This window comes from Lynx canadensis, chromosome D4 (genome assembly GCF_007474595.2).
Source record: "Lynx canadensis isolate LIC74 chromosome D4, mLynCan4.pri.v2, whole genome shotgun sequence".
NCBI lineage: Eukaryota > Metazoa > Chordata > Mammalia > Carnivora > Felidae > Lynx > Lynx canadensis.
The window spans coordinates 92628775-92647716 of NC_044315.2; the positions used below are offsets into that span (position 1 = coordinate 92628775).

General features: G+C 65.3%; 2 protein-coding genes across 3 annotated transcripts in view; both read right to left on the minus strand.

Moving 5' to 3' along the window:
• Positions 1-273: 273 nt before the first annotated feature.
• LHX3 (LIM homeobox 3) lies at positions 274-7583 on the minus strand. Of its 2 annotated transcripts, none has more exons than XM_030293821.1 (6): positions 7496-7583; positions 3346-3517; positions 2599-2801; positions 1895-2046; positions 1634-1805; positions 274-834 (listed from the first exon to the last, which is right to left on the minus strand). In XM_030293821.1, the coding sequence occupies exons 1-6, from the start codon at positions 7581-7583 to the stop codon at positions 416-418; spliced, it is 1206 nt and encodes a 401-aa protein (XP_030149681.1). In that variant the 3' UTR covers positions 274-415. The 2 variants fall into 2 exon arrangements, with proteins under 2 accessions (XP_030149681.1, XP_030149680.1); XM_030293820.1 differs by lacking the exon at positions 7496-7583 and adding an exon at positions 5705-5798.
• A 1617-nt stretch (positions 7584-9200) lies between these two features.
• QSOX2 (quiescin sulfhydryl oxidase 2) overlaps positions 9201-18942 on the minus strand; it is a gene marked incomplete at its 5' end in the record, with an annotated part of 30313 nt that continues 20571 nt past the window's right edge. Inside the window, 4 exons of the mRNA XM_030292869.1 lie at positions 9201-11867; positions 13691-13879; positions 16410-16560; positions 17402-17524. Coding sequence (XP_030148729.1) covers positions 11320-11867; positions 13691-13879; positions 16410-16560; positions 17402-17524 — 1011 coding nt within the window. The remainder of the gene's footprint in view (positions 11868-13690; positions 13880-16409; positions 16561-17401; positions 17525-18942) is intronic.

The window sequence follows — 18942 nt, forward strand, 5'->3', positions numbered from 1 at the left end:
AAACAGAAGCATCTTCCCGCCTGAGGACGGTGTGGAGCGAGGCCCGGAGTGAAGGCCCAGCCTGGGCGGGTGATGGTTCGGCTCTAGAAACAGCAAGCGTCCAGTTAATTGGTCCATAAAGGGAGGAATCTGCTTACAAAACAAGGCTCGCTGGGCGGCCGCGGGCGGGCCGGCCCCGTGTCCAGGGAGGAGGACGCCCTCTGCGCCCGAGGGAGGGGCTGCGGGGTGTGGCCCTCTCTCGAGGCCCTCATCCTGTCCCCCACTGCTGCCAGTGGCACCTGCATCCCGCGGAGGTCCAGGACTTCGGGAAAGGAGGGCCGTGCGGCTCCAGGCCACCCAGCCGGGGGTGGGGGGTGGGGCGGCACCGCAGCCCTCACCCCTCATGGCCGGCGCTCGGGGGAGCCGGGGGCCTCGGTCAGAACTGAGCGTGGTCCACCTCGTCCAGCCAGGAGGCAGGGCTGGCAGGGAAGTCGGGGTAGCCCCCGCTGCTCCCCGTGGACAGGTCAGAGCTGGGTCCGTTTCCTGCCAGCACCCTCATGGGCGGGGGCCCACCTGGGGCCCCTGCGGGCACCAGGCCCAAGCCGGCATCTGGGTAGACTAAGCTGGAGAGAAGGGGTTGGGGTCCAGGGAGGCTCTGCAAGGCAGCTGGGGACGGGGGGACACCGTAAGGGCTGCCGGGCCGCAGCTCGCGGTACTGCTCCGGGCCGGCCAGGCCTCCGTGCTCCAGCGGGAAGCTGCCCGGGGCTCCCGCGGGCCTGCCCAGGGCTGGGGTGGGCTCCCCCAGGCTGCTGTAGAGGCCGCTGGCAGGGCCCATCTCGGCCATGGACGGCTCATCTGCAACGGAAGTGGATTGTGCAGCTCAGGGCCCGCCCTCCTCCCCCTCCTGCCCTCAGTGCCCCTCCCCCAGCAGTGGCCGGCCCGCCTCTTCTGCACTTAGAACTCCCGCTGCCCTCGGCCCCGGGGCTTGTGCAGCTCAATCCCACCCAGCATCTGAGGAACGGTGGGATCCCCTGGGGGGAGCAAAACCAGTCAAAACCCAGAGCTGCAGGACAGTCCCCAGACGGCTTTGGGAAAGGTAGCACAAAGTCCACTAATCCCATTTTGCAGACAGCTCAACTGAGGCTCAGAGAGGCAGCGTGACTCATTGCCCAAGGTCACAGTGCAGCCAGAGAATCTCTTGCAGAAACTGTCTGAGGACGGGCATCAAGGGGTAAGAAAGAGGTCTCCCTGGCACCGAGACTGAGACAATCAGACCCCACAGAGGAGGGTGGGCTCCCCCCTCTCCAAACAGCCAAGACTTTTCATCACTTACCCCAGAACTGTGCTGCCCACTTCCCTAAAAAAATCATCGCAAGGGCCAGGAACCAGAGGGTTGGCCTGGACCCTTTCCCCATGAGAAAGCCTGCTGCGGGACACGTGGCCCACGGGGGCTGTCCACCCCCAGGGCAGCAGCTGAGCAGCGCCCCAGGGGCCAAACCCCACGGCTGGGGGACGGTGGGGGCCAGGGTCCATCAACGGTCCCCTAGCGAGGAAGTTCAGTTTGCGGGCTCCGGGCGCCCAATGGGCCCAGGTGCCGCGGGACTCCCGGGCTGCGGCTCCCGGGGATGCGGGGGCTCCGGCGCCCCGCCGTTACCGGTGAAGGAGACGTCGGCGTCGCTGTCCTGCCCCTCCTCCTGGACGCTGTCCTTGTCGGACTTGGAGCCGCCGCGGGCGCGCTTCATGTTGCGGAAGTACTGGCCCCAGCGCTGCCGGCCGGCGTCCTTCTTGAGTCGCTTTTCCTTGGCGCGGCGGTTCTGGAACCACACCTGCGGGGCGGGGGCGGGGTGGGGGTGACGAGCGGCCTGGCGGCGGGGAGCGGAGGGGGTGGGGGCGCGGCCGGGCGCGGGGCGCTGACCTGCACGACGCGCATGTCCAGGCCGGTCTCCGACGAGAGCTGCTCGCGCACGTGGCGCGCGGGCTTGGGCGACGTGTTGTAGGCGCTCTTCAGCGTCTCCAGCTGCTTGGCCGTGATGGTCGTGCGCGGCCGCTTGGCCGTGGCCTCCGCCTCTGCACCGCGAGGGCTTGGGGTGAGGCCGGGCGCCTCGGCCGCCCGACGCACCACCCACCCCCCGACCCCGCCGGGCGCGGGGACCCCGGGGAAGACGCGCCTGGCGCGCGTCTGGGCCCGCGCGGAGGGGCGGCTGCGCCGCGACCTGGGCCGCCGGGAGGAACGCGCGGCCCCCGCCCGCCCGCGCCTCCCACCTCCCCTCCTCCCGGTGGCTCTTTGTTCCGAGGCTGTGGGTAAGGCCGGATCCTCGCGGTCAAGGGTTCGGGGCGATAACTCAGACCAGGGGTGATAATCCACCCAAGCCAGACCAGCCTCCCTGCGCCCGCGAGTGAAGAGGCCGCCGAGACCCCGGCCGCTCTGCGAACTGTCCCCACCCGGCTCCAGCCCCAGTCCCCACCCCAGGCCTGCAGGGAAGGCGCTTAAGTTCGCGTCCCCGAGCGAGCGCACTTCGGCGGGCGCTGGACGTGGGGATCCCTCCGCGCCCCGACCCGACGGGCGCCAGCCTCCTTTTGCAGACGGGGACAGGAGGGTGGGTGGACCCGCCCACTGACCGCGCTGCTTGGCCGTCTCGTAATCCGCCTTGCACACGAGCCGGCTGTCTTCCATGAGGTAGAACTCGTCGCCCGTGGCCAGCTGCCGCTTGCACACGACGCAGGCGAAGCAGTGCAGGTGGTACACGAAATCCTGGGCGCGGCGCACCACCTGCGTGGGCGGGATGCCCAGCTGGCACGCGGCGCACTTGGTCCCGAACCGCCTGCGGGACGCACAGGGCGCGGCTCAGCGCGGCGTTTGGCGGCTCCTTCGCCCGGAGCGGGTTGGAGAGCGGCGAGCGGGGCGCCGCGCTGGGCGGTTCAGGAGGGAGGCTCACCCCGGCCCTGCCTCTAAATCACCGGCCCGGCAGCCTCGGCAGAGCCGCACAGAATACCGAGAAGGGACCCAGGGGCCCTGGGGGCCGGGTCAGGAAGCTGGATCCGTGGGCCAGGTCCCTTAGACCCCCGAGGCTTGTGCCTGGAAAGCACCCCCTCCCGAGCATTAAGGACAAAAACAAGACCAGAGTTAAGAGGGAGTAAATCCAATCAAGTTCTGCAAACCGGGGTTATCTTTTGAACGACTGTTCCCATGATTTACAAAATTAATTACCTAGGAAAAATTAGGCGCCCGGCCTCGCAGGCCGGGGCTGCGGTGGAGCTGCCCCAACCCCTGCCCCTGCCCCCTCCCCACATGGGTGGCGGGAGGGGCCGGCTTGGCGGGAGCAGACTTCCCCCCTGCCCTCCCCGCCGGGGCTCGGCCGCACTCACTTGAAGAAGTCGTCCTTGCAGTAGACGCTCTCTCCGCGGCTGAAGCAGCGCTCGGCCAGGGGCGCGTGGCAGTCGCTGCACCTCAGACACTTGCTGTGCCAGTGGCGGTCCAGCGCCTTGAGGATGAAGCGGTCCAGGATGTGCTGGTCACAGCCGGCACACAGCGGGATCTCTGCAGGCCGAGGAGCCGCCACGGTCAGGGGTGCCGCCCGGAGAGGGAGCATGGAAGTCACCTTCCCGCTCCAGCCTCCGGGGCCGGCCGGGGCTGCCAAGGGACACCCCCTTCCCCGCAACCCCTCTTCCCCAGCTGGCACGAGTGGCTGCTTGGCCTGCCAAGCGTAGCGAGTGCCCAGCACCGAAGTCCAGAGCCGGGCCCACGGTTAAAATTGGGGGAAACTGAAAACGGTTTAGAAGTGTGCCCTTGAGCAGGAAGGGGCCCAGGCTGCCCCGTTAGGCCAGACACCGTCGATTGCAAAGTGTTCCCAGTTAGCACGGAGGGTGCACGTTGAGCTCAAATGAAAATCCCGCCCTAGGGGCTCTCTCCGTCACCAGGAGGCAAGGCATGGTCGTGGGGCACCCACCACCCAACCCCCATCATTATTTTGCACAATTAAATATCATTGCAGCTGGAGATTGCTTGTTTAAGCGTGGCCACCCAGCCCCGTGGCCCTGTCTGCAGGCACCAACGTGAACACTGGTGTCCTTGTCATCTTTGGGAACCCTGGGGGGTACTTATGCATGGGCTGGACAAATGCATCCTGGTCACCAGACTCAATTGCCGGTGCCTGGCAAGAGTTGCTGGAACACCTGGTCTTGCTGCCCCGGGACTGCGGGCCTCTGGGGGAGCCAGGCTGGGGAAACTCTGGAGTGGCCTCTGGGAGCCACTGGCCCATAAGGGGCTTTGCAGGGTGCCCGTGGGCTGAGTGTCCCCGTTGATTTAGAAAAGGTCTTCCGAAGAGGAGAGCCAGCGGCAGGACTGGAACCAGTGCAAACACCGTGCCCACCTCGCGGTGCCCTCCTGGCCAGCCGCCGGCCCCTCCCGCTCCAGGCCGGCCCGCAGTGCGTGGGGGACCAGAGAAGGGCCTCCCTCCTGAAAGAACGGGATCGACCTCCGTCCGCAGCGACGGGAAACTCCAAACGGACGCGATCCCGCGTCGGGCCAAACCGCGGCCCCAGGTGCAGGAGCGCGGGCATCCGCCGCGCGTCCCGGGCCCCCCTCGCGGGCCGCCAGGGCAGCCGGCCTACAGCTGGTGGCCGGTCGGGCCCGCGCCGCGCGGATTCAGCACCGCGGCCCGGACAGCGCCCGGCCGAGCTCGCCCGCCCCCCGCCCCCCTCCAGCCCGGCCCCGCGTCCTGCAAAAGCCGCTCCCGCCGCGCGCCCCTCGCGCTCCCCGCCAAGACTTGCGACCCCGGCCTTACGCTGCATGGCGGCTCCAGCCTCGGCGGGGTCTCCTACCCTCAGCACCCGCGGGGCCCAGCGGAGCCTCGGCCCGGCCGCCCGCTCCCGGCCAGCTCTCCTGAGCGATCGCGTTCGGAGCCCGCCTCCCCTCCCTCCCTCTCCCTCCGCCCTCCCACCCCTTCCTCCCAGCCCCTGCGGCCAACCCCTCCCAGGAACCGTCGGAAAAATAAATAAATAAATAAGTAGGGGACGGATGAGCCTCCCCCCCACCCCACCCCCAGCCTGGATGTAACCTGTTTCCCACCTGCTCGGTCCCTGCCACTCCCCGCCGGCCCAGGCCCGCCTCCGTCTCCTTCCCGTGGTCTCCCGGGCCGGAGAACGTTTGCCGATGGCCCTCCTCTGGAAGCAGTGCACAGGGGAGCGGGGGGCAAGGCTGGTGCCACCGGGAAGCTGGACCGGGAAGCTGGGTCTTTCCTGTAGACGGGTCCTGAGAACCGTCTGGAGCCGGCCAGTCAGCAGGTGCGTATGGGTGCAGACAAGATCCCCGCCAGGAGCGACCTGCCAGCGGGCTCCAGCTCTACCCCCTGGCCCCTGCCTCTGCCTCTCTTTCTCCCACCCCTCCCCGAAAGTGTGGAGGGTCTGGGTGGGGTCCGCCCTCTCGGGGATCCTCTTGCCCCGTGGTCATTGAGCTGCGCGGTTCTATCCATTTACTCTCCTGATAAGGGAGAGGGTTTGCTCAATCGGTCCTGGGACCCCACGGACTCTCCGGCCTGAGCAGAGCCGCGCTGCGACCACGCAGCCGACAACACAGCTCCAGGGGCCCCGACGCTAACTCGCTGCTGGGGCCCTTGCACCCATGGCCTCCCCCGTCCCCTGTCTGCCGCCACCTCCGTGGCCAGGCCCGGAAAGGAGCGAGGACCCCCGGCTGTCCCCGCGGCGGCCGCTCCGCCTGGGCACCCACCTCGGCGCAGGTCCTCTCTCCGCGCCAGCAGCGCCAGCAGCAGGTCGCCGCCCGCCGACTCGCGGCCGGGGCCCAGCTCCCCGCGCGCCTCCATGGGACCCGTCTCCTGGCGCCGCTGCTCTCCCGCCCCGAACTTTCCCGGGGCCCGGCGAGGCCACGGCTTCGGTGGCCCCAGGCTGGTGTCCGAGCTGTTCCCCGCGCTGCTGGGCGCCGCGCCCGCGGGCCGCCCTGGGGCCCGGAGCCTCAGGCCGCGCGGAGGGCGGAGCGGCCGGGGGGCGGGGCCGCGACGCGGGGCGGGGCCGGGGTGGGGGGGTCGCTGAGACGCGCCCCAGCCGTCCGCCGGCTCTGCGCGCCTTTGCGCGGGGACTCCGGGTGCCCGGGCGCCCCCCGAGTGCCCGTCCCGAAGGCGGGGACAGTCACGGGAGGAGCCGGGCCAGGGCTGCCCGCGGGCGCTTGCCCCGGTCCCGCAGCTAACCTGCCCGGAGCCGCGGGCTGAGGCCTGGGCTCCGGCGTGCACGCTCGCGGGTAGGCTCGGGGTCCGGGGAGGGCGGTCCCGGAAGGAGCCGAGTCCTACAGCCGCTTGAGAGACGGGGCTGGGAGGCTTGGTGACAACGTCTGGTCGGCAAGAACGCGACCCGAGACCCAGCGAGGACGAGTGTGGCGCCAAAAGGCTCTCAGCCAAGCCACCAGGAGCCAGACAGGACCTCAGACCTCCCCGCTCTGACCAGCTTCTGAGCCCCACCCTGAGAACCGCCACCAGAATGGGCGCAGAGAAGAAGGGCGATTCCCGGCAGATACACCCGGTGTCCTCGGCCTGGACACGCGGCCAAGACTCAGGTCAGGAAGGACAGAGCTGGGAAAGTCGGGGTCCGCCCTCACTTTCCTCCTCACCCACAGCGCCCCAGCTTGCCCAGAATGCAGGTCCCACACTTAACTTTCCAATATCCTGCCACCGGTCCAATAATTAAGACACAGCAGTGTGGGGCCATTGTGGGCTGGGGCTGGTGAGGGCAGGCACCCCAGGCAGTGCTGGGGAGCGCGGGGTTTATGCCAGCCTTCAGGTCCCTCCACCTGGGACTGAGAGTGGGCAGTCCTACGCTCCTTCTCCTGGCCTCCAGTTGCCGGGTCTGTGCGCTTCAACAAGGGGACCAGCCTGGAAGGATGTGGGCAGGACACAGCGCCTCCCAGATCCCAGCAGACCCGAAGTCTCACGGTTTTGAGCGAAGGCTCATATGACACTTGTTACCCAGAGGACAGGGCAAGGGTGCACACGCTGGGGAGCCGAGTGGGTGCTGGGTGTGCTGGGGTGTCGCCTGTTGAGTGTCAGCTGCTTGCAGAGGCCTGCCTAGAGGGACCGAGTGTGGTTCGAGGGGGGAAGGGGCAAGCAGACAGCGGGTCCGGGAGGTGGCGGCGGCCCCACACGCTCAGCATCTGGCCAGCCAGCCGGCAATGCCTCCATTATTTCACAACGTCCATGGCAATCTAGTGGCCCTTAGGGAGGGTGGTTCAGGCGGGAGATCCAGCCCAGGGGTCCCAGTTCTGCACTGTTGGGCGGTTAGGAGGTCTGTGTGGGACAGCTGAGGGGCGTGGAGTCTGGAGGAAATTGGCGCCCCCTCACTCTGCCCTATCCCTTCCGCCCCAGCAGCGCCTGCAGGGCCCCTTCTGTTCTCTGCTGTCCTGGGCCCCTTCCTCCCCGCTGTCCCTCCGCCTGGCTCTGCCACCCTTGCCGTTCCTCCCCTTGTGGGTGCTCTTGCTCGGGCTGGAGGCCAAGGGGCTCACGGGGGTCCTTACCCCGAGTCCCACCGAAGGTGCAGACGGCAGCGGCCCCGGGGGCCCCGGGCCGATCTCTGTCTCTACCCAGCTCGGTTTCCAGCAGCATGGCGACCACCAGGCCGAAGATGAGGCCCGAGTGGCCCCGGGCAGCCCTCCTCCCTCCTCCTCTGCCACCCCGGGGGAGGGCTCGGAGCTCCCCAAGGTCCCGGGAGCCTCGGAACGGCGAGCCTGTGGTGCGCGGTGTGGCCAGGCGGGAGACTCTGGGCCCCCGGGCGCTGTCCGCGGTGCTGAAGGAGGCGCGCGGCTGCCCACCTCCCCACCTCCCCACCTCCCCAGGCCCCCTGTCCCCCACCCCTCCCCACGTCCTCTAACTCCGCCCACCACCCTCTTCCCCCAGCCCTCCTCCCCACCATCCCACCTCCCTAGGTCCTCTGTCCTTGCACCAACCTCCCCCCTGCCCTGCCCATTTCCCTACCTCCCCAGGCCCTTGTCCCCCACCCCCTACCCCCACTCTGCTTGCCTTTAACCCAGCCCCTCCTCCTCACTTCCCCACCTCCCTAGGTCTCTGGTCTCTCCACCAGCTTCCCCACCCTCCCCCAGATTCCTCCTTACCCACTTCCTCTCCTCTGGCTCCAGGCCACACCCCCACCGCCCCCCCCCCCCAGGACCCTCAGTCCCTCAGCCAGGCTTATCCCCTCCCCACGGCCCCTCCCTTTGCCGCTGCAGGCAGCTTGTCCTGCCGGCTCTGCCCTGAGCTCCAGGCCAGCCCAGAGGCTTGGGGTTTGAAGTGAGTGGGCGGTCCACCCTGCCCTGCGTGGCAGAGTCCAGGACTCGGCAGGTGGCCCCTCCAGCCCCACTGGCCTCCAGCCCAGGCCCCCATGAGTCCCTGGCTCCACGTGTGGCTCAGCAATGAGCTGTTGCTGCTGGCCTGAGGAACCTGTTGCCTTCACAACCTCTCGCCCAGATCTCCTGCTGGCAGGCCCCCCACCCCACGCCCCCAGGACAGCTGAGGAGGAGCACCCGGAGAGACCCCCACAGACACTCCTCAGGACTCCAGGGCTGTAAAGGGGTCACCAGGTGGGGGATCTACACGAACACCAGCACCACACAGGCCGGGAGTGGTGAACGGTCAGTGCCCTGCCCAGCTGGCACCACCAGGGGCTGCCTGTGCCAGGGAGGGGGTTACCTACCAGCTTCCACAGGGCCTGGCTGGGAAGGTGAATCCGCAGCAACCGCAGCCAGCAGGTCTCTGGGAAGCCACATGTGACTGGGGACCCCCCAGCCCCCCCCCCCAAAAAAAAGGTAGAGGCAGGAGAAGAAACCAAACCAGTTCAGGCTCTGAGGCAACAAACAGGTGCCTGGGGGCTCCCTTCTCCCAGGGTTCCTCAGAGGCTCCCTTAACCGGGGCGCCCCTGGTGCCCTAAGTCCTGCAATTCACATGCGTCTCAGCTGTCGTCCCATCTCGGTCCATCTGCCTGCCGCGTGACTTGAACCAAAACCGCTGTCCCGCGGGCGGCTCCCAGCTAGATCAACCCCAGGAAGAGAATCCGTAATTCATCGTCCGGTTTTCGCCTTCCACCTCAGCGTCTGGTTCAGTACAAGAGGCTCTGGAATCTCAGCTGTCCGGTCCACAAACTCCGGAAGGGAAGGAGGGCTCCCTTCTGCACCCCGACTCCTATCACTGTTCCAGGGAGCTCACAGTTTCAAAAGAATTACAATCTTCTCAAATGTCAGATTTATTTATTCAAAAAATGTGCACAGTATAGTTCACTTAAATACAAAACGTTCACTTTCCTTGCAGGTAAGAAATTCCAGACATTTCCATGTCAATTAGCTTCTTTTTAATCAAAATCCCTCTATTAAAAATAAATACCCATTTAAATTACCGAACTAGTCAATTCATTAGTCTCAATACTTACAACTTTAGAAAACAGACCTTAAACCTTGCCTAAACGTACTGCCCGGTTCTGAGCAGGCCACATGAGGCGCCCGCGGGACACGCGTCCGGGGCCGTCTCGGCAAACCACCTCTCCCGGACTGCCCGCGGACTACTGGAAGCCTGGCCCCTCAGGGAGCCTCAGACTTGTCCCTCAAACGGTGGTGACCTCGACTGCGATGTTGTGAGGGACCCTAGAGCCAGTCTTGCCTTTCCGACGGGTTTCGTGGCGCTTCTGGGAGTGGTCGCGTCCTGCCACCTGGTGCCGGTTCACACCACGTGAGGAAACTCACTCGGCAGGAAAAAGCATCTGACGTGAACCAAAAGGCAGTTTAGTTAACGGTGCTAAGTGTTTCCCCTTGGATTCTGTGTGTAAATCTGCCTGGTTTTTTAAATGAAAGGAAACAATACGGGGTCCTCAGGAACCCAAGCACACGACCACGTACGAAACACACAGGCTTCTGGGGGTTAAAAAGGTGTCAAACAGAAAGCAAGCTCTGATGGCCGCCCAGGGAGGGCCCAGCTCCACCGGCCTCGAGGCCGTGGCCGTGAGAGCCCACCGCCCCCAGCCTGCGGTGCCCGAACAGGTACAGGCCGGTGGCCAACTGTGGTCAGTAAACACAGAGCACACACTAGGCAGAGTGGGAAAGACTAGAACCTCACGGACACGAGAGCACAGACACATCTGAGTTTGTGGGACAGACCGACAGTCACAAAGGATCTCGACGAGAACGGCACAGTCCGTTCTGTCCGCTGACGTCTTCAGAGGCAAACTTACCTCTAAATCACTTGGGTTTGACGAATAATGTGCTAAAATCATCAAACGGTAAAAAAGCCAATCACCAAAACCTGGGGCACCGGGGCCCTGTGCCAGGACCCTTCATAAAACAGCTTCAGGGGGATGAAATTTGGCCTTAAAGATGCTGAGGACAGGACAGGCCACCCCCGGGGGGCCACCGGCGTCACCGTCTCGCCGGGCCCTCGGGTCCTACCCTCTCAGGTCACCGGCAGATCCTGCAGGCGCCGCCCCATGTGACACAGAGGGTGAGGGGCTCGTCCCCCTGCGGACTCCCCTCCGGAGGAGTGTGTCCCCCACGCCCTCCGCCCTTGGCGCCATGGGACGGGCCGTTTGCTGTCCTGCCACCAGATTAACACAGGCCCTGCCTCTGCGACCATCCTGTCCCCAGCCTCCGCTCCACGCGGCCTGGGGGGGTGGTTCTTGCAATACAGCAACACCGCGAACCCTCCTCTTCCCTTCCCTCTTTCTCCAGACTCTGCATCTGCAGCAAAAGGTGCCTGCAGAGCACGAGGGTGACGAAGAAGTCATCCCTTTGGCTGTGAGCGGCTTCGGCACAAACAACCAAGCAGCTGAAAAGCGCAGACACAAGCGAATCTCCGAGGACCCGACTGGCTTCGAGAGGCGGCCGGGGGTGGGGTGCGCTGGCGGCCGAGCTCCCTCTCTGCTCCGGCCGCGGCTGGTGGCAAGACACTGCCCGGTGGCCTCCCGGTGCAGGGAAGGGCTTGGCTGTGCTCCAAACCCCAAGCCAGGGTGCAGAACGCGACGTGCGTCTAGAAACCCAGGGTGAAGGCAGGCGGGAAGAATTCTGTCCGTTTGGCCTGGACGCCCACTCGTGTTTTCAGATCTAGAAGGGTAAAAATACAGATGTCTTTTTGCGGTCGGATCTGTAGAGGCGTCCAGGGAAGACCCCCGGACAGCAGTCAGCCCCACAAACAGCGGCTCGTCCTCGGCAGGAAAACCGTTCATTAAACGAGGACTTGGGGCCCGAGACGCTATCTGGTATGAAACCGGGTCTGATGTGTTTATAAAATCCCTGATCGTCATCGTTAAAGCTGCAGGGGCGCGGTGGGGCTGTTTCTCAAGGCGCTTCTGTGGTCCCGTTCGGTTCTACACGGACGGGCGGTGATGCCTGACCTTCCATCGCTTGGAGCGCACCCGGAAGAAGAAGTACATCATCATCAGAAACAGGGACGAGGCCACGTACAGCACGACGCAGAGGCTCATGTCCAGGCTGGAGAAGCCCATCCCGAGGAAGGGCACGACCGCCTCTGCCTCCCTGCGGCCCTCAGCCCAGCTCACGCTCTGGAGTCTCCCGTCCAGGCCGAGCTGTGACCCCTCGGACAGGCGGGCTCTGGGAGGCAGCACGCTGGGTGGACGGGCACTCTCGGCACGCTGGTCCCCCCGAGGCTTCTCTGGGGAAGCGTGGCCCCTCTCGCGCTCCCCGCCCCCGGGCGGGCCGCCTCCGTCGCTGGCGTCTCCCTGGTCCTCGGCGTACGTGTCCACGAGGTTGCCGCTGCCGTAGTGCTGCTTCAGAAACAGGAGCACCTGACCCTCGTTCCAGCTGTGCAGGCCCTTAACTTCCTCGTGGCAGGCTGGGCAGAGGTCCGGGCTGGGCCACGGAACCTTCGGAAACTTGGGGTCCTCACTCAGATGGCCTAGGAGGGGAAAGAGAGCGACAGTCGAGGTGCCTCCTGATGACCTGACCCGTGCCCCGTGAACCCTTCCCCCGTCCCCCCACGTCCACCGTGACCTCCCATCACTCCTGCACGGGCGCCTGGCCCCCCCCCCGGTACCCACGATGGTGGGAAGGCTCCACGCCTGGCCAGGCCTGCCCCCGCCCGCAGCTACTCTGTCCCCCCGAGACCCCGAGGCCCCCACGTGATCCGGTGCATGTCCCACCCGCACCTGTACGCCTGCCCCGGATGCCGGCGGTGCAGACGGCTCCAAGGCGCTTCAGGCGTGTGCAGCCCCCCCCACCCCCGACCCTCCCCAAACCCCAAGAGGATCTCCAAAAACGACTCTGGGCGTGAGGCCCGCCCGCGACAGGGAAACCTGGCTGCCTGTGTGCAGAAAACCTGGCAGAGCCCGCTCCCGGTTCTGCTCCAGACGCAACACCAGTGGGGCGAGCCCTTCCCCTCCACACGTGCAAACGTGCGGTCACAAAACGGAACCACGCGGCACGGCTTTACCTGCACGCGCCCTCTGGCCGGCACGGGCTCCACACGGTAAATAAACATGAACCCGCCCCGCGTGCTGACGCCTGCGTGGTGCCCGGACGCGTGTCAGCGCCACACGTGCGCGCAAGGCCGCGGGTCGGCCGGCCCCGGGCCTCTGCCAGACGGACACGAGGACCACACGGGCCGCGAGCACAGCAAGAGTGGCCCTCGGCTCCCGGATTCCCCCGCCCTGCGGCCCTGCCGGTGCTTCTGCAAGTAAACGTGGACGAAATGCCTCCGTCTGATGGGTCTGAAGCCACGGAGACCCTCTCCTCTGCCCACAGGCACGGGCGGGAGGGCGTGCGGACCACGGGGGCCCAGCCGCCCTGCCTGGGACCAACACACACTCACGTTACAGACCCGGGGAGGTCCAGGCAGGTCTCGCGGCCTCCAGGGAGCCCGGGTCCCAATCCGGAGGCCAGAGGTGGGACCGGGGAGCATGGGTGGGGGGGGGGAGGAGGGTGGCTACAGAATCCAGGAGGGACGCGATGACTCAGGGGGCGCGCAGGGCTCCTGGAGCGGGGCGGGCCCGACACGCAGAGGCGTGGGGGCTCTGAACCTGGGCCGCGGGGGACACGCCTTGCCCTGCAGCTGACGGCCACGGGCAAACCCTGGCAAACACAGAGGCGCTGTGGCCGCACGACCGGAGCCACAGCGGTCAGCTCTGAGCGCAAAGAAAAACCAATTTTCTTTAGTGCTTTAGTTATAATATGTTTTATAATGCGGTGGATTAAACAAAAACCAATAGTTTAGTGGAATTTTCTCTTCATCTCTATTAAGATTTATTTGTCAGTGGAATTATTTTTAAGCCTAATTTTAATCTGCCATTGATTTGGGAACAGTTTGAATTACTTAACTCTGAGAAAATATATGCACCCTATTTGGTCTTGGAACAAAACTGCTTCGAGGGGTTTGCTCCCAGTCTGAGAGCAGATTGTAATCGCACAAAAACCGTTTACTGACAAGTGATCACGATCCACGACTGCCAGCACCAAACGTCCTCGGGGGCCTGGCGGTGACCCCAGGGGGAGGCGGCGTGTCCGTTTCCACGCAGCCCAGGAGCCCCAGAAGGGGGAGAACCGTCTGGAGAGCCAAGGACGCTGGCAGCCTGGAGGGGCGGGGTCACCCTTGGCAATCCCCGGGGCAGCCAGCATGGTGGCAGAGGTCAGGTGTCATCAGTACGTGTGCGGCAGGACGCGCTCTGGGGGGCCCATGCGCGCAGCCACACTCACACCGGCCACGCCGCTGTGGCTTCTGCTCACCTGCCAGGCGGTTGTTTACGAAGTTATGTTTCTTCCAAAGCCAGAGGATCGCCTGGTCTGCGCTTCTGACGGAATCCATGGACTCTTTCGCCATCTCCTCAAAGTGCTCGGCGCACTCCTTACAGCCGAAGAAGGTGCGAACGTACCTCCTGATGCTCTGCAGCACTGCCTGTGGGTCCCCCTCGAAACCTGCAGCGAGAGAGGGGACACACACCGGCAGCCCTGTGGGGTGCGTCCCAGGGCTTCCGCTGGAACCCCGGGCTCGGGCGGGCAGGGAGCCTGAGCCCAGACGCCTTCCGAGCCAGAAGGAGCGGCCCTGCGCCCGGGGTGGGGGGGGTGGGGGGGGCTGGCCCGAACACGCAGGACGCGCCCCGGCACCCAGGACAACGAGCCAGACCTTCCAGGGGCCGCGGGCTGGCTGAGCCTGCCGGCGAGGGGCGCCCCGGCATTGCCCTAAAGACGTTCCGGGAACAACACGCTCGCTCCAGGAAACAACCGCCCCCCCCCCCCACCCGACAGCAGAAGGAAACAGCCGCACCTCACTGAAATGAGGACCCCTCACGTCAGCGAGAGGGGGGCGGGCATGAGGCTGGCGCCCGCGGTTCCCTTCAGACAACTAATACGGGGATTGAGCCAACAAACAAGACTGAGATTAGAACAGATTAAACGTCGGCATTAAAAGAAATGCAGCAAAATAATTGAAAAAAAAAAAAGACGCGCTTCTGAGACGGAATCCGTCTTAATCAACAGCAGCCCCTCGCGGCTCACGTGAGCCCTTCCTTCGCTGCTAGTTGTGGTTCTGGGTGGGAGGGCCCGGCCTCGGCCCAGGTCCCCACATCTGTCGTCAGCCTCGCCGGCCTCACCGAGAGAAGGCCTCCACTGAGCGCACGGCCACTTTCTCCTCCGCTCGGCGTGTCCCCGAGGGCGGCGGATGGCGTGCAGGGTGGGATGGTGGGCACGCGGGGAGGACCCCCGATGGTCGGCTCGCCTGCTCGCCTCTCCCCGGCCGCCAGCTGCCGCCCGTCACTGGGTAATCCTCCTTCCCTCTCCCCGCCGGACTGCTGCGCGGCCGGCCACCCTAATCTTCAGAGTGGACGAGGACCATAAACCCTACCTGTGGGGGATTAGAGAGCGCGGCGGCTTTTTAGTCGATGGGGTTTAAACAGGCACGAAGGAGAGGAAAAACCTTCCAAGACCTAATCCGGCGGGGTCCATCTGACCCAGTTCTTTGCGTGTGGCATGAGGCCCGCTCCTCGGGTACGGCCTGTTTGCGCCCCGGAGATCTTTCTGACCACGTGCGCTGTCGCTCGGCCGCCGTTCCGCCGCGGCACTGGGGCCGGTGCCGGGAGCCCCCGCGTAGCACCCTGGACGGCCCGTCAGCAGGCACACTCCCCACCTCCCCCAGCAAGGTCCAAGGTCACCGCGAGGAGAGCCAGGGTGGCAGGGGTTCGCAAAGATCGCACACGCCCCCCGCAACCTGACTTTGCCGCCTCCCTGGCGCCGGGCGGACTCCCCCCCCCCCCCCCCCCCCCCCCCGTGGATCTGGGCGGGACAACAGGATGCGACAGAAGCCACGCCCTGTGCCGGCTCGCCTGGGCCCCGAGGTCCTTCCTGAGCGGGGCCCACGCGGGAGCTGGGGCCGCCCACGCTGCCGAGCCACAGGATCCCAAGCAAACAAAAGGGTGTTTCTTCCGAGCCCCAGCGTTTGCTTTAGGTTGTCACGCGGTGAAAGAGAACCAGAAGTTTACGGCCTCATTGGAAAGAGCGTCGGGCGTGTGAGTCACAGCCTTTGCTCGATACAAACAGCGAAGCCGCCTCACTGAACCAACAGCTAGAGAGAGGGCAGGCCATCGACCCCATGGCCGCCAGCGGCCCGCTTCGCAGGGGAAGGGCACACGCAGCCCAGCCCAAGGTGGATAAAACAGCCCAGCCCAGTTTTCGGTGTCTTGTGCAGGGCACAAAACACGACCATGCTTTCCTGATAATCAAAGTTATTCAAGCCAAGTCAGTCTTTTGTGGTTTCTAACCTCTTGTGCAGGCGGCCTCAGGGCGGCGTCACAGCCCCTCACCCCCAGGCAGGCTGGGCTGGCGCCTCACCGCCCACCCAGGGAACACAGACGGGATGGACACCACGCTGAGGAGGGCGCCCTCTCCCCCTGGCCGGCCCACGAGGCCAGCTGCCACACGGTGAGGAACGAGCGAGGCCCCGGACCGGCCACCACCCCTCCAGCGAGCTGGGGAAGGGTCCCTTCCGAGTGGAGACTTCAGGTGAGACCCCAGCCTGAGCCGACACTGGGCCCACAGGCCAGGGAGAGGACCCCAGCCAAACCACGTCTGAGCTCCTGACCCACAGACGCTCTGAGATGAAACTAAGCTGCTAAGCAGCAGGGTCGTTACCCAGCAAGAGACAACAAACACACGTCTCCAAATAGGTTTCGCTGACGCTCATCCTCTTTGAAGCAGAAAAATGAGGGGTTTGCCCTGCAGAGGAATTCCTGGCCAGCGTGCTCTCGCTCTCGGATTTATTTCCTGCGGCTCAGCCGTGCACAGGCTGGTCTCTGGGGCAACGAGCACCCACCCGGGGACTGGGCAGAAGATGTGGAGAGAAGATCCCCAACCCCCCTCTGGAGCAGGGGACCCCCGGACAGCCCCGGTGACGTGTGGCCTTGCATACAGCCTCTCACGATGCCAGGCAGGCACCGGCACGGGGACGGCTTACCTGTGCCATCCAGTGCTTCTGGGTGGGCCCCAGCTTGGACGGTCAACGTGTGGAACAGTTTCCAGAGAGCACACGTGTAACCCCTGGACTCTGGTCGGCTTCCTTGACATCCAACCCACTTTATGTGATTAATAAGGAATATTCCAGAAATCTGGGGGGGGGGGGGAGGCGGGTAGAATAAGAGATAATTGAATAGTTAAAAAATTAAGACCGTTGGTGAGCGTCCTCTGCTTTGATCGGGTGGTGGTTACACAGACTGTATGTTTATTAAAACTTCACCAACTGCACATCTGAGCACGTTGTGTGTTTAAATTCAGCAGCAAACACGTGAGACAGCACAGTGTCCACACCACGAAAGGAGGTCTCCAAACAGGGCGGTGTGGCCTGTTCCTCCCTGCCTTCGGGGAGGGGGGAAGGGCTCCTCTGTGTCCGGACAAACGAGAACACTAGAAAAGCCTGAAGGATGCCCCTCCCCGCCCCCCCCACCAAGACTACTAAGAAGCCCAGCTGTGGAACATTCTCAGCCACCACGGATAGGGAGGCACGTGCCCGCAGCGAGCGGGAGCTTCAAGCATTCACCCCACGTCCACGCGGGCCTTGTGTCTTCTGGCCGGGAGTTAGGAGTTTGCTGAAAACTGAAATAACACACCAGCCCGACCACCGCACCACCCGAGCAAGCTGCCCGTTCCGTCGCGGCCTGCCTCCCGCCAACCCGTGAGCTGACAGCGCCACAGGCAGGGGGCGGGGGTGGGGGGGTGCACAGAAAGCGTCCCGGCAACAGGACGAACCACGGCAAACCGCGGAGGGACACGGCGTTCCCACGCGGTGAGGGGAGGCGTTGTGCCATGGCACCCGAGCCCAGCTCCCTCCTTCCCCACGCGCCGGGCTGGGGGCTGGGCGTGGGGCCCCGGAGGGAGGAGAGCGCGGGGTGGGGGGGTGGCTACCCAGACGGTGGCGGCAGTGGGCGGGCCCTAAGCTCTGGCCGGGCTCACCCGCATCTTGTTGTTGGCCAGGTCGAGGACGGCGTTGTAGGGGATCCTGTCCAGGGGAAGGCTAGCCAGCCACTCCTGCAGCGTCTCCAGCAGCTTCCTGACTGGCGCCCGGCCGGGGAACAGCTGAGCAAGGAAGGACCCGCGCTCAGAGGTCGTCCGGGAAGACGCCTCCCACGGCAGCGCCGTCCCTGGGGACCTGGACCAGGTGGCGTCTGCCTGACACGGGTTTCTCCCGGCACTGGGGTGGGGGGCTCCCAGAACACAGAGCAGGGGACGGGAGGGATCACAGGCAGAGGCTTCTGGCCCACAGGCCCGCCCGCCCGGACTCCTGCACCTCGCCCACCGGCTCGGCCACCCCCGTGGTGCAGCCCTGCCCTACGTGTCGCCTGCTAAGCGTGCGAAACAAAGGCGGCCACTGGCTCAGAAACCTGAGCGGAAACTTGCTGCAGCAGGGACAGGACAGTCCAGGCTGCAAAACCCCACTTCCTGCGCCGGTGACAACGTGCCGCTCCCAACTCGCCAGCGCTGGACTGCCGCTTTCGGCGAGCTTTAGAGGAACCGGCCCGGGTAATCTGTGATCCTCCTGGGCTGCGGAGCTCTACCCCTCCCTGACGCCGAGGACACAGAGGAGGTGGCGGGCGAGGAGTCAGCCAGTTTGTGACTCACTGAAAGCGAAGGAGGCCGGCGCGGCCTCTGAACTCTGATGGGCACAGCGGGGCACACGCCCGTCTATACAGCCTCCGTCTCTTCCTTGGAGACACGCTGTGCGGCTCACCGTCCCGTCCGCCATCAACTCCGCCTCCTACGCTTTACCCCAGAAGTCGTACGACACAAGCAAACCGCGTCTACGACAGTGTTGACCAGGAACCACTGTACCGAGCACCTGACGTTTAGCAGGAAGAGTCCTTGATTTTTTTTATTTTTAAAGATTTCGTTTTTCAGTCATCTCTACGCCCAGCACAGGGCTCGAACTCAGGGTCACGTGCTCCACCGAGCCAGCCGGGCACCCCGAGAGAAGTCCTTCAAAACTAAGCTTCCTGACCTTCTAGACAACAGGCGAGCTGGGCACCAGATGCGGGAGCAAAGGGCTCTGTCCCCAGGCCACTGTGACAGAAGCCCTCCCAAGGTGAGAGAGCAGAGGGGCCCCAGGCGCCCCCCAGGGGAGAGGGATGCCCTCCCGCTTCCCGAGGCTCTGACCCAAGGAAGAGACAGGAGGCCCTGGATTCTCTGCCCCGGAGCGAAGAGTCCCGGCAGCACGGCCCCTCACCTCCCAGCGGCCACTGACACGTGCACCACCACGGCTCCGGGTCCCGGCCGCTGGGGCCCACTCCGCACACAGGGATGGCTCCCGAGCGGCCTCCCCGCCCAGGCCCCGCAGCCTCTCTCCTCTCAGCCCGCCCTGCCTCCCTGCCCGAGCACCACCGGCCCCCCGAAAGTGCCTCCTGTCGGGCGCGTCACGGTCCCGGCCCCTTCTGAGGCCCCGTCACGTCTGGGGGCCCGGAACTGGGTGGGCACCCGGCAGGCGTGTGCAGCGGGAGGAA

Excerpts from the sequence above, each read along its gene's own strand:
- LHX3 (XM_030293820.1), bottom strand. The coding sequence starts at position 5,798 with ATGGAGGCGCGCGGGGAGCTGGGCCCCGGCCGCGAGTCGGCGGGCGGC. Across the intron at positions 3,518-5,704 it reads GAGAGAGGACCTGCGCCGAG|AGATCCCGCTGTGTGCCGGC; the intron begins GTGGGTGCCCAG and ends CTCGGCCTGCAG. Across the intron at positions 2,047-2,598 it reads CGAGACGGCCAAGCAGCGCG|AGGCGGAGGCCACGGCCAAG; the intron begins GTCAGTGGGCGG and ends CTCGCGGTGCAG.